The 14812-nt window shown below is 44.5% G+C and overlaps 1 protein-coding gene across 6 annotated transcripts in view; it reads left to right on the plus strand.

Moving 5' to 3' along the window:
• The window catches only part of ATF6 (activating transcription factor 6), a 343590-nt gene that overhangs the window by 91202 nt on the left and 237576 nt on the right, over positions 1-14812 (plus strand). For all 6 annotated transcript variants that reach the window (XM_050963199.1, XM_050963200.1, XM_050963202.1 and 3 more), the window contains 2 exons: positions 4682-4867; positions 6898-6989. In XM_050963199.1, coding sequence (XP_050819156.1) covers positions 4682-4867; positions 6898-6989 — 278 coding nt within the window. The remainder of the gene's footprint in view (positions 1-4681; positions 4868-6897; positions 6990-14812) is intronic.

The following is a 14812-nucleotide window of genomic DNA, read 5'->3' on the forward strand; positions in this document are numbered from 1 at the left end:
TGATCAGACAATCAAGAGAGGATGCGACCTTCGGCATAGCAGTCTTAAATACCACCACATCTCGCTCCGACCCCACCGCCTAGGTAAGGCTTGGGAATCACCTACCTGGAATGCATATGAGCAATCACTCGAAGAAGAAAAGACGGTTACTTACCTTTGTAACTTGTTCTTCGAGATGTGTTGCTCATATCCATTCCACACCCACCCTCCTTCCCCACTGTCGGAGTAGCTGGCAAGAAGGAACTGAAGGGTGGCCGGGTCGGCTGGGATATATATTGGGCGCCATAGCGGCGCCACTCCAGGGGGCGCCCAGCCGACCCGCCTGGGTTGCTAGGGTAAAAGTTTCTCCGACGAACGTGCACGTGGCGCGCACACACCTACCTGGAATGGATATGAGCAACACATCTCGAAGAACAACAGTTACAAAGGTAAGTAACCGTCTTTTCCCCCATTGGTTCCTCTGATCAAGTGTTAGCTAGGCTAGGTGAACTTCTTAACCCTATGCAGGTAAAAGAGGCATTAACTCTTAACTATCTGTTTGTGACAGGCCCCAATCTATTTCCTCTGTCTAACTTCCAGGATTCCAGACCTTTTACCTAAATAAATAGACATTTAATGTTTGTTGACTGAAATACCGTGTGGCTCATAGAAACCAGAACTACTGTGTGAATGTGGAATATGTTGTATCTTACCTCTCCAGTATAATACTGATTATCTGAACTCTGGGTAGTTGAAGCTCTCTCAGCCTCCAGACCTTATCGTACTCCTTGCTCATCTAAAAACCTGTTTTCTTAAAAGGCTTTATACGCTTGCAAAATTGAATGTGTTTTGCAGTATCTGAAAAGTTTCATCAGTGCCTAGAAAAGTGTTTGTGCACAAAGCTCAGTGCTTACAGAGAACATTAAAAAACAAAACCAAACCAAAAAAAATACCAACCCCAACCCCCCCACAACGAAGTTGGAATAAGTACAAACAGCTTCATTTTCACAGGATTATGTCAGTGGCAGCAGACTAGCCATATTATAAACGATCTTTACAGAACGCAATTAGATCAGCAGGGAGAGAAGCCAAATCCTTAGTGCATTGTAGCTTGTTTTCTTGCTCTCTGTAACCATGCTGTAATATCATGAAGAAGAATAGTAGTGAAATGTTAGCCATGTGGCTTCTTCAGAATGATAGAATGACTGTCGGTGTCTGCAAGGAAAATTAGCTGCAAATGCTGCACAGCAGAGCACTGTAGTTATGAGACAGTTATCTGCAGGAAGAAGATTCAGAGGAAAACTGACACAAATAACCTGAACTTTGTCTCTTGTAGTTGCCGCAACCAAAGCTGTCTGGCTTGCAGAGTTTATGGACTCTGCTTTTCTTTTATCATTCTACTGATGTTCACAAATCCCTACTCCCAAAATTATTCAAATTATGTTCCTTTTTAATAAACCAAACTCTAACAGTTGTAAGCTACTAGTGTGTCCATTATTAGGCTGTTGGAGTACTCCTCAGATATATGAAAACAATTAGGTTTCAGTCTTGTGTCTCCAGTGCACTCCAGGCCAATACACATACAGTAATGCCTTGCTTAACATTGTAGTTATGTTCCTGAAAAATGCTACTTTAAGCAAAACGATGTTAAGCAAATCCAATTTCTGCATAAGAATTAATGTAAATAGGGGGGTTAGGTTCCAGGGAAATTTTTTTCAGCATACAAAAAACACTATATATATACGCACAGAGTATAAGTTATAAACAAACAATTGAATACTGTACACAGCAATGATGATTGTGAAGCTTGGTTGAGGTGGTGAAGTTAGAGGGTGGAAGAGGGCGGGATATTTCCCAGGGAATGGCTTACTGCTAAATGATGAATTAGTGTTCGACTGAGCCCTCAAGGCTTAACATGTTGTTAATGTAGCCTCACACTCTACAGGGAGCATGAATGGAGGGAGGGGAGATAGCATGGCAGACAGAGACATGTGGGGGAGAGAGAGATAGAGAGAGAGAGAGAGATGTGCATTGCCCCTTTAAGTATGCTGACACCATTCTAAGTACATTGCCTTTAAAAAGATCAGGAAGTTGAGACAGGAGCTGTGGCCAGCAAGCTCTCTCTGTCCTGAGCCCTGTCATGTCCCCAGCCCGCTCTGTATGGAGAAGGGGTAAGTGGGGTGCAGGAGTAGGGGGGAGGGCGACACTCTGACATTAGCCCCCTTCTTTCCCCCTCCCTTGCACAGCAAGCATGAGGCTTCCGGAAGTAGCTCCAAGGCAGAGGGCAGGAGCAGCACATGGCAGTTGAGGGAGGGACAGCTGAACTGCAGGCAATTAATAGCCTGCTGGGCGGCTGCTGCACAGGGAACTTAAGGGAGCTGAGGGTCCACCCTGTTTCCAAGGCTGCTCCCCCCCGCCCCCTCAAAGCACTGGACAAACCAGGCAGCTGTCAAACAAGGTTATAAGGGAGCATTGCACAACTTTAAACGAGCATGTTCCCTAATTGATCAGCAAGGTAACATCGAAATAATGTTAACCGGGCTGACTTTAAGTGAGGAATTACTGTATAAAAACACCGCACACCCTGTTGTGGTTTACTGGAAGTTGTTCCTTATCTTTAACTATGTGTCTCCATAATAAAGCAAGAACACAATTCCCATCCCTAGGCTATTCAGAAAAGAAAGTCAGTGTAAGATTTAAAGCAGGGGTAGCAAACTAGCTCCAGATAATGCTAGTGTGGACCATGACTGTTCTTGTCTTTAACAGGGTGCTTTCAGGTCAGCTAAGGTCTCAAATTTATTTTCTTTTATTAAATTGATCAATGGAAATGTTTCTGTGCTTGGTTTTATTCCAGTGGAAGCAGTGTCCAGTGTCAGATTGAGATGTTGAAAGAGAAGGTGCTGGAACAAACTGATAAATTAAAGAGCAGCAAGGCCTGCATTCTCATCCTCCTTGAACTCTGACATGGTCAAGTACTCTGTACTTTTTAAAATCCTGTCCTCTGTTGGCTTTTTCTGCTTCTCTTCCTGCCTGTTCAATCCCTCCTTTGGCAACTCATTTGATTCAGTAAATGGACATTTGTGTAAATGAGAATCTGACTCAGAGTTTGGAAGGATAAATTCTTAGGCTTTAGGTTATAAACCAACGTTGAGGACAATATGTCACGGACTCACAGATCGTGCCCACTCATGGACCCGTGCAGTCTGTGGGGGGTGCCCCTGTCAGTGAGACAGCCGTTCTCGGGGGTCCACTCTCTCTCGGGGTCAGGCCCCTCCACCTCCTGGAGCCGCACCTCTCTGAGCCTTAGCACGTCTCTCTCGCCGTGGGCCCCCTCAGGGAGTCCACGTGCTCTGGACCCCCCGGGCCTCCTCACCCCCGAAGGGGTGGGTGCAACTGTGTTCTCTAGACCGGAGTGACTCTCAGCCAGCATAAAACAGGAGGGTTTATTGAGAGTTGAACACAGCACAGGAAACTCTCAGGGCCTCAGGCCTGGCCTCCCTCAGCACAGCACATCCCAGTCTCCCCTGCATCCAGGTGGGCTCTGCCTGCTCCCCCTCTCCAGCCCAGGCCCCCCTGCTTCCCAGCTGGGCCTCCAATATCCCGGCCCCAAGCCCTGCCTCTGTCCATTGTCTTCTGTTCAGGTAAACAGGGTCGTAAAACAGGATGGCTGGGTCTTCTCTCCTCTCAGCCCTCCTCTGGCCCCATCTGGCTGGAACTGGCTGGTCAGGTCACCGGGGTCCTCCCACTGGCCAGGACCGGCTGTGACTCCTGAGCTGGGTCATCAGGTCACCAGTCGCTGGCGTCTCCATCCTCCAGGTCATCGGCCGGGGTCCCAAGTTCCCTCTCCGGTACTCTGTAACAACAAACTCCCTCTGCTCTCACCTCGTTAAACCAGTAACAACTGGGGACACTGAGTCCCACTCCCTCTGCATGCAACCCACTGGAAAACACAGAAAACCCAAGAACCCCCCCAACCCCCCGCTTCATCACACAATAGGAAAAAACTTCCCCTGCAACACAGTGCGAGGTTGTTGCCTGCAAATCCAAGAGTTTATTTACCAGTGCCTTGTTCAGTCTAGTTTTAAATAGCTTCTGAAATAGTATCCCAAGGGGAGTGGTAGAAATCTCATAATTTGACTTAATGTCACTATTTACAAATTTCCTGACACTGAGCCTACATTTTCTTTAATTTCATTCTATTGCTCTTCATCCTCCCGATACCACCGTGCACAATCCTGTTTGCATAATGCTCATTCCTGGTGGTTACAATATGCTGTAGTGCATATAATCACTGTAATTGATGACTGTCCCCCCTCTTAGTCAAGATTTTTACAAACTGTGTATGTTAAGTTCTTTACCATTCCTCATAAATTGGTCCCTGAAAATCATTTGGTGCACAAGCACAGCAGTTGTCCTGTATGTATATGGTGGGTACCAGTTTGTGCCAAGGAAATATGAAAGAGTACAGGTCAGAAAAGAGAAGAAATTGGGACATAATTCTTTCATTCCTTCTGTGATCTAATTCTTGGGGGTATATCCTGATAAGAGACTAGGTGCTGTGGTGATGAACTCATTAGGAACTTCTGGATAGAAGTGCTCAGTTGGCTGAAAAAGTAGCGGAGCAGAAGTTGTGTATGAGATGACCAGTGTGCAAGTAGGTTAGGGTTCCCTATTTTAACCAGACTGCTTGGTCCCCATCTAGATTAACATCCTGAGAAGACAGCAACGCATGATCAAAAACCGGGAGTCTGCCTGCCAGTCACGCAGGAAGAAGAAGGAATACATGTTGGGGCTGGAGAGCAGGCTGAAGGCTGCCTTACTGGAGAATGAGCAGCTCAAGAGAGAGAATGGCTCACTGAAGAGGCAACTGGAGGAATTGGTGTTAGAGGTAAGAAGTGTTTGTGGAAGGACAAAATCCATGCAGTGCTTTGCTTAGAACAGCATGATAATGAACTTGTGTTGGTATAGGTATCATAATGGCACGTGCCAACAACTGGGGGGCAATAGGGATGGCTGTTATGGACCTCTATCTGCTATTAGCTTAAAATAATGCATATGTTCATCATGTTCCCCCTTCCTTTTCCCTCACCTGCTGGTCTGGAGCCAGAGTCCCCATGTCAGCATGCTGTCCAGATACACTGCTAGATGCATCATTTCTGAATTACATTTGTTTACTTACCCAGATAATTACCATTGTTAATTAAATTGACATTTGAAGGAAACTCCGCACTAAATTAAGTGATGTGCTTCTCACATGCAGTTAGGCTCCCTCCATGCCACCATTCAGAATTGGCATAGAAGCCTAGAGTCACTGTGATCATCTGCTTGATCCTATATAACACAGGCCATAGAACTTTCATGGGATAAGTCCTAGAGCATGTATTTTTAGAAAAACACCCAATCTTGATTTTAAAATTGTCACCCCATCCTTATGCTGCTCTTTGTTCTTTCCCCATATGCCTGGGAGGATATTTCTGCTTCTCAAGCAATAATTGCATCAGAAAAGAACCAAGTGACAGTCCTAGTCGGTTTCCCTTTATTCTCCTGCTTGGGCATGCTGTGTGCAGGAGCAGCACTAGCGGGAGCCTCTGCTTTCACTGGCATGGAAGAAGGGAGAAACGATCTGCAGGATGACTTCAGGATTGCAGTTTTCTGTGGGATAGCTTCCAAATATTAACCCCGCTACATAATTCCCGTTATAATTCACTTCAGTTTCCTCTAGCAACTGTCTGCGGAAAAGAAATTATTCCGGAGACTTCCTTAAACATCTCATTTCCATCAAGATGTCTTTATTTCAGATCAAACCCTTTAAAGGTGACTAAAAGAGGGGCTGAAAGAGCAAGTGTTAGACTGGCCTTCGTAGTATTTAAATGTGTGAAGAAGGCCTGGAAAACTCTCCCTTTCCTCAATTATTTTCACTTTAAAAATATCCAGGCTTGTCTTCCCTGTTATGCTAAATGCACCTCATTCCTGGAGGACCCAGTGTTGTGGACTGGGAACTCATAGCCTTAAATGTAAGAGCTAAAGTAGTTGAATCTTAAATCAAAGAGCTTTTCTTCTACTGATTGACAGGCATTTGAGCTACACGAAGCTGATTAAAAATCACTTCCCCTTCAGTTAGAAGCGGGAAAGAAAGGAGGAATAGACCCATGGTCAGCATACTACCTGAGGTATAGGCTTTGTCTACACTACACAGCTTTTAATGACATGGCTGGGTCGTTACAGCTGTGCCGCTAGAAGTCGTGCAGTGTAGCTGCTGTTTGTTGGCTCTCCTGCTGACATAAAACTTCCACCCCCAACAAGCGGCATTCATGCTGTTCACTCTGGTGTTTGTCATGGGAAAATTGTGGGGTTTTTTGGGGTGGGGGTGGGGTTAACACCTCTGAAAGATAAAAGTTTTGTCATTCAGTTGCCAGTGTAGACATAGCCTTAGGAGAAATGGGTTCAATTCCCAGCTCTTCCACAGACTCCCTGATGGCCTTGGGAAAGTCACTCTGTACATCATCTTTCCATCTGTACAATGGGGATAATACTACTGCCCTGTTTCAAGGGGAGGATTAATATATTACAGACTCAGGTGTTCAGATACTGTGGTGATGGGAGACAGATAAGAGCCTTAGATAAATTTATTAGTGTTAATTCCTTGTTGTAAACTATTGGTTCTCCAGTTGTCCATAGAAAATTTGGGTAGATGGGACTTGAATGCAATGTAAAAGAGATCTAGATTTATTTTTAGAAAGATCTGGCTGCATTCATACATCTTTATGAAAAACGGGGAAACTCATTTTTATCTCTGCAGTTTTACGCTCTGCAAGTCATCCTTAATATAAAAGGCAACAACAGGAGTTAGTGTCTGAAATGCATTTGTGTTTTCAAATCCTCACTTACACTGAGTATGTGCTCCGTCTCCCTGTTTAGAACCAGAATCTTAAAATCCCCTCTCCAAAAAGAAGAGCTGTGTGTGTGATGGTGATATTGGCCTTTCTAATGTTGAACTATGGCCCACTCAGGTAAGCTACCTTCAAGCTCCCTTCATCCTCTCTCCACAACAATAGAATTAATTATTGATATGAATTCATAGCCTTGATTATCTGCCCTCCTCCCAGTTCATTTCTACCTAAATCTTTAATACGGTCTGTCTGGTGGTGGGAGGCCATGGGTTCACAGCATAGTTTTTTTCCTTTACCATCTTCCACACTAAGAGGGCTTCTTAATAGTTGACATGTTACCATGGATAACAACAGAGTGAATGATGCTGGGGGAGGGTGTGTATTCCACCCCTCCCCCTTTCTTCTTTCTCCACTCTCTCAATTTTTGAAAGTTGGAGAAGCTTTGAAAAGTAATAGTGGAAAAAGGGACAGGGAGGATCTCTTGATATAATTTACTCTCTTGCATTCAGTGACAAAAGGGGAGAAAACAAATCCCAAGTTTCAAAATGATTTTGGTTTTCAAAAACAAGTGAAAATCTCAATTAAAAAAAAAAGACAAGTTCTGACAAAAAACTTAGTTTGTGAAACTTCATTTTTCCCTCTTTTTGGTCAAAATAAAATCCAGTTGTCTCTAGCTCCCTGACTTTGATACGATCAGTCTTAAAATTTGGCTCTTCTGTCAGTGTGTCAGCATCCCTTTCAGTTGAGCAAGTGGAGTTAGTTTAGAAGCAGAAATATTACTTCTGCACCAAAAATTAAAAATTCTTCACACAATATTTTAAAATTCTACAAATTTTATTTGTCAGATAAATGTGGAGATTCCAGCATGGCACTGGGGAACATTGGCTGCACAGAGGTGGGAGATCACTGTGCAGCCGCCGTCCCTCCCCCCCACCCCCGGTGCACGGACTCAGCAGTGAGGCTGCACACAACCCTGACAGCAGGGCAAGAACCGGGCCTGCCTCAGAAATACCTTAGGATTCTTCCTCTCTGTGCCAGATGCACTAGGTGTGGGCAGGCAGGCTCGATCCAAGTGTGGAGGTGCTTAGTCTGGGGGATCCAGATGTGGGTTGAGAGGGTTCTGTGTGGGGAAACCTGGGTGTGGGCAGCTCAGAGGGATCCATTTGTGGGGGGATCTGGATGCACAGGGGCTTGTTGGGGGGGGGTTCTTGGTGCATTAGTAATGGGACTCTGCAGGGTGGAGGTCTAGGTGAAGGTGGTTGGGGCTAAGCAAGGGGGGTTCTGGGCATGGGGGGGGATAGAGCTTGGCGGGGGGGTCTGGATGTTGGGGCTTAGTGGGGGGTACAGATGCTGGGGGTGTACTCTATGTGCAGCTGGTTGGGGCTTGGGGTGGGGAGCTGTGTGTGGGTGGCTCGTTGGGGTGGTCCAGGTGAAGTGGGGCTCATCAGGGGGGTTCTGAGTGTAGAGGGGGTGAGGGTCAGCAGGACGGTCTGCGTATGAGGAGGTCTGGATGCATGGGGAAGCAGGTCCCTGTACAGGGATCCCTCCCTTGCAGCTGAGGAGCTATGGGTGTAGGAAGTGGCAGGGAGTTTGCAGAACTTCGTGCATCTGGGGGAAGAAATCTGGGGGTAGGTCTGACCCAGCCCTGGATGCTGGGAAGAGGAAGTCCCATCCTCCCCAGCCCAGCCAGGACTGGCAGCTGAGCCCGGCACAGGGTAGGAGCCACTAGAAGGGTCTTCCCCAGCTCCCCGCCCCACAGTGATTTACCTCTCTGCCAGCTGCAAATGGCACCCAGAACATACTGCTGGGGAGGAGCACATGACCGCTCTTGTGACTTCCCTTTGCTTTCCCATCAGGAAGTCATTTTTCTACAGGGAAGCAAAGAAATCTGTAGGGGATATACATTCTGTGCATGCACAGTAGCGCAGAATCCCCCCAGGAGTATATAATAATGTATTTGTTCTACTATCATGGAACTTTTGTCTGACTCTTTGCTGCTTCTCCATAAAGAGTCACAGTAGGCATTGCTTAAAATTGTGAATTTCTCTTGTTTCCCTTCTCCATCATGGGCATATCTCTCATTTCAGAAGGGCCAGACTTCTGGATATGTAAGTTATAGTCATAACTCTGTTTAGGCTCTTCTGATAATCTGATTTACGAAGTTCCCATCGTAATGGGAAAGCAATGCTGCAGAGAGAATGTTGTGAATTCCCTTTGACTGACTAGTTCCCTGTGTACCAAACAATGTACAGTTGAACATAAAGCATATACACTAATGCTTTTTAAGATGGGAATTGAAATTAATGTGGATAGCCAAGGGAGCAAGGGAAGGTCTTTTAGTAGAATGCCCAGTGGGACACAGAGTGAGGGATTGGGAAAGAACTCCATTCCCTCTCAGGTCTATTGTAAATAAATCTTTAGCATAATGGGGACAAAAACAGAGGTTTGTCTTTTGTTTTTTTTTGGATTCTGGGATTACATCCCTGTTCCCTAAACCTGGCCTTGGAAAGTGGGGCTCTGTCCTTTGTGGAAGTCCTTCCTACTCTACAGGTGGAGCACTACAATAGACCTCCAGTTGCTGTATACTGTATGTGCCCGTTCAGTACATGAAGAATCACCCTTAATGTAAGAGAGAGAGAGATTAGAAGAATCTGGATATTCTTAAAAGGGTACTGCCAAGATGATCCTGTATTTGAAAATGAAATGTTTACCAACACCAGTTAGATTGTTAAAAATGAAAGGACTTTAAACTCTAAGTGACTTGCTAGTATTGATGCTATCTGTCTTCACCTTCACTTCCCTCAGTGTCAGCAGTGAAACTGGACAGGACAGTTTTGCTTATTTCTGATATTAAGCCCAGTTTGCTGCACATCAGTTGTTATATTTGTGATTCAGACGCTGCGGTGAAAAGTTTAAAACCTGTACTTATCTTCAAACCACCTCATTTACATTGATTTTAAAAACTCTGAAAATACACATTTTCCCCAGTACATAAAATTTGGACCTACACTACTTGTTTTTGTGCCTTGAACGTATGAGCAAATGAAGTTAGTTCTTTTGTGGCTGTGTATGCTATGGAAATGCTCATGGGCTTTATTTTATAAACACAGGACAGTTGCTGGATTTTCTGGCTTTTGTAGAACTTTATAGGTGTTTTACATAGAGCCTACTGTGTGAATTTCTGCAATATTGTATGAAATTAAACCACACTTTTCACCCAGCAACTGAAAATAGAATGAATAGACTTATTATAATCTAATCTACAGAAAATCTACCAGGCAGGTTATAGAGAAGTAAAAGAAGTCCTTTGAAACTCTTTAAGTCCTGCCTCTTCAGACAGTGATTCTCTCAGACATTACAAGATAAATGTTGGGGCTAATGAGTGCAGGAATGGGAGATATCCTAAGAAAGTATAGGTACTTTGGGCAGCAATGGGTGGAGATATAGGAGATCGCACTATTAACTCATAAAGTTGAGCTCCTGGCCACTTGTGATTGAAGAGCCCATGGCATTGTCTATAGCAGTAGGGAAGCTAATTCAGGTGCCCTGGCAACACTTCCAGTTTGAGTAATTACTTTCTGCCTCCTTAAATCTCAGTGTAGTTTTAGTTGCACAGGGTTTTCTACTTCCTGTCCTAAATTGGCATGTGGAGTTGCTATGCGCTGTTTAGCATGAAACACAGCAGCTGTTAGCCATGAATTAAGTAATGCCTTCGTAGTTTATAAATTGCTTTGGGATCTTTTAGGGTGAAATGTGCTATAGAAATGGAAAATAATGGTTACAAAACAAGATACTGCTCTCTTCTGAGAGTTCAAAAGCTTTAAGAACAAACATTTTTGTGGGACTGAAGTCACTGCTGCCTTTGTACTATGAGGGTTTGAGAATAATTCTGGCTGTATCTCTAAGTTTGAATGTCAGTTTAGGGTGGATGGATGGTTTATTTTGGTGGGTTTGTTTTTTAATTAAAGAAAAAATCTCCACCCTGGTGAGAGAATGCACATAAAAATATTCTTCTGCTTGGAAGGTTTAACAGGGTTGCACTCACCTCTCACAAGTGCCCCCTGGCCAAATATGTGTGCCTGCACTCCCTCTCCGTTTGTGGTGGGTCTTTGGTGACTCAGCCTTCCAGCCAAGTCATACACAGTCTGTCTGTGATGTAAAAGCAACACAAACCCCGTTTGGGGCACAAGTCCAACAGGAGTCTCTCTCAGTGCCCTCTGTGATGTGTCTCAGTTTGTCCCTGCTCTGGAATAGAGCAGTGCCTCAGGGCTCCTTCCCTGAAGGCAATGTCTTCGCTCTCTCAGGGCTTTTCTAGCCCAAGCTCTTAAGCTGGCCCACTACAGTTCAGTCCTCCAGTTTGTCTAGATCACTCTGGACCCTATCCCTATCCTCCAGCATATCTACCTCTTCCCCCATCTTAGTGTCATCTGCAAACTTGCTGAGGGTGCAATTAATCCCATCATCCAGATCATTAATAAAGATGTTGAACAAAACTGGCCCCAGGACTGACCCTTGAGGCACTCCACTTGATACCGGCTGCCAACTAGACATTGAGCTGTTGATCACTACCCGTTGAGCCCAACAATCTAGCCAGCTTTCTATCCACCTTATAGTCCATTCGTCCAATCCATACTTTTTTAACTTGCTGGCAAGAATACTGTGGATCCAACAAAAATAGTGTGGTGCACTCCTGCTTCTTGTGCTCCCGTCACAGAGAGGTCCGAGGAGCACTGCTTTGCTCCATCCAAAGGAGGAAGTGTTGCTAGTCTTGCACCCAGTTCCTAACTCCTTGTTGGTATATGTGGTCATGGAGAGATCCAGGCTGCAACATCCAACAACTACTCCCTCAGACGTGGGTGCCAAATGGCTCGATCTCCAGGGATCAAAGGACTTCTCCTCCACCTCTCTCCAATTCAGGATTTCAAATTACCAGGCTGTTTGAGTTAATATGATTTAACCAATTATACAAAGGTTTTAGAATTCAAAGACAAACTACCTCAGGAAAATGGAGCCCGCTTCCAGTCCTTAATTGATGAGGGCAAACTGATGGCTAAGATTTCCTTCCAAGCTATAGAAGATGTTACAGACACTGCATCCAGAGGGATAGCTACAGTCATTCTTATGAGGAGAGATTCCTGGTTACAGTCCTCAGGTTTCTCTAGGGAGGTGCAGAATACCATGTGGGATCTGCCCTTCAATACAGTTAATCTCTTCCATAAGAAGACAGCTGAGTCTGTTCACCCTGTCAAGGACCTGAGTACAGCTTTTTGCTCACTGTACATCTATACTCCTTCCCCTAAGAGAAAGCATCACAGGCAAGGATACAGAGCAAGACCACCTCCTCAACCTTTTTACCACCAATGCCTCTGTAAATGACAGAGGGTGCACAAGCCCAGACACACAGTGCCTGTGACATCCTTTTCCACCCCTCACTCTAACCCTCAATCAAAGAATTTCTTTTGATGGGACTGTTAAGACTTGTGTCCCTTTACTGATGCCACATCATCCCCCCCTCCGCCTTTCAGTTTTTTGGAGGCTGCCTTACTCAGTTAGCCTGGAACAGGAGAGCCCTAACAGTTGACAAGTGTGTACTGGAAAGTATTCATTGTGGCTGTCTGATCAAGTTTCTGTCAACTCTTACCCACAAACCCCCTTCTTGGTTCCTTTTCAGGGACCAATCTCACAAGGAAATTGTCTATCAAGAAGTGGACTCCATATCCCCATCAGGGAAAAGGATGCTGCTCCCCATAATTCTTAATTTCCAGACAGAATGGGGGATGGAGGCCTATTCTGAACCTACAGCATCTAAATATGTTCATCCAAAAATTAAAATTCCACATGGTCATATTTTTATCAATAATTTCCTCCCTAGAAGAGGGCACATGGTTTGTGACTATCCATATGAAAGACACATACTTTCACATAAACATTTACCCATACTGTAAGTAGATGCTTGTGGGCAGACGAGCTGAGAGCTTCAGTAGATCTGTGAATCAGAACTGTCTTGGCCAGCTGGGCACAATAAGGATGACTCAAGCGCTGTCATGATAGATTTTCCATAGAACCTGTGGTATTAATGGGATTGGAGAGAAGGCATATCAGTTCCTAAGATTCCTCTTTGGTCAAGACCATTGCCATTCAGGGTCCTTCCATTAAGTCTAGCTAAAACACCCAGAGTCTTTACGAAAGCTTATTTCAGTGGTGGCAACTTGGATGAGAAGAAATGGGTTCACCATCTTCCCATACCTCGACAACAGGCTCCTAAAGGGCATATCATACAAGCAAGTCAGTTTGGCAACTCGTTTCCTTCTTTGCCTGCTTCCTTCTCTAGTAATTTGTATTGATCACAAGAAGTCTTTGTTGACCTCCACAAAGTCCACATTCTTCATTTGAGTGACCTTGGACTTGACCACAGCACAGAACTTGAGAGATTCCATGTTACGGGTGCTCTCATAAACCAGGTCACCCTCAAGCCCCAGACTTCAGTCAGATCATGCCTGCCTCCCCTCGGCCATGTGGCCTCATACACGCATCTGACACCATTTGCCAGGCTCCATCTCCATTGTCAGCAAACCTAGCTTGTCTATTCACCAGAAACGGCAACATCAACGCCAAAGTAACAATTCCTTCCAAGGGTCTGGACTCTTATTCGGTGGACAAAACTGGAGAACGTTTGCATGGGGATCACTTTCCTCACACTGATACCCGAGACAACCATCATTACCAAAGCCTCCCTCTTAGGTTCGGGTGCTCATATGGATGATCATGCTGTACAAGGCATCTGGACCCTTTCAGAGTCCAGGATGCATAATTATTAGAACTGAGAGAAGTCCTTTGGCCCTGCAAAGCCTTCCTCCCCCTCATCTGATTTTGATGTATCCAAATAGTGTCGGACCAGTGGACAACTGTCTTCTGTATGGTGATAGTGACTGTGAAATCCTCAGGGAGATTAGAGAGGTTATAAAAATAAAATACTCATTAATAATGGGGGATTTCAACTATCCCCACATTGACTGGATACATGTCACCTCAGGACGGGATGCAGAGATAAAATTCCTTAACACCTTAAATGACTGCGTCTTGGAGCAGTTAGTCCTGGAACCCACAAGGGGAGAGGCAATTCTTGATTTAGTCCTAAGTGGAGCACAGGATCTGGTTCAAGAGGTGAATATAGTTGGACCACTTGGTAATAGTGACCATAATATATTACATTTAACATCCCTATGGTGGGGAAAACACCTCAGCAGCCCAACATTGCAGCATTTAATATCAGAAAGGGGAACTACACAAAAATGAGGATGTTATACAGAAATTAAAAGGTACAGTGCAAAAAATGAAACCCTTGCAAGCTGCATGGAAAATTTGTAAAGACCCCATAATAGAGGCTCAACTTAAATGTATACCCCAAATTAAAAAACATAGTAAGAGAACAAAAAAGAGCCACTGTGCCTAAACAACAACGTCAAAGAAGCAGCGAGAGGCAAAAAGGCATCCTTTAAAAAGTGGAAGTTAAATCCTAGTGAGGAAAATAGAAAGGAGCATAAACTTTGGCAAATGAAATATAAAAATATAATTAGGAAGACCAAAAAACAATTTTAAGAACAGCTACCCAAAAACTCAAAAGTAATATCAATTTTTTTTTAAAGTACATCAGACACAAGAAGCCTGCTAAATAACTAGTGGGGCCATTGAACGATCAAGATGCTAAAGGAACACTCAAGGACAATAAGGCCATTGCAGAGAAACTAAATGAATTCTTTGCATTGGTCTTCATGGCTGAGGATGTGAGGGAAATTCCCAAACCTGAGCTGTTCTTTTTAGGAGATAAATCTGAGGAACTGTTGCAGATTGAGGTGTCATTAGATGAGGTTTTGGAACAAACTGATAAACTAAACAGTAATAGTTCACCAGGACCTCAAGATGTTCACCTAAGAGTTCTGAAG

The sequence above is a fragment of the Gopherus flavomarginatus genome, chromosome 7 (genome assembly GCF_025201925.1).
Source record: "Gopherus flavomarginatus isolate rGopFla2 chromosome 7, rGopFla2.mat.asm, whole genome shotgun sequence".
Taxonomy (NCBI): Eukaryota; Metazoa; Chordata; order Testudines; family Testudinidae; genus Gopherus; species Gopherus flavomarginatus.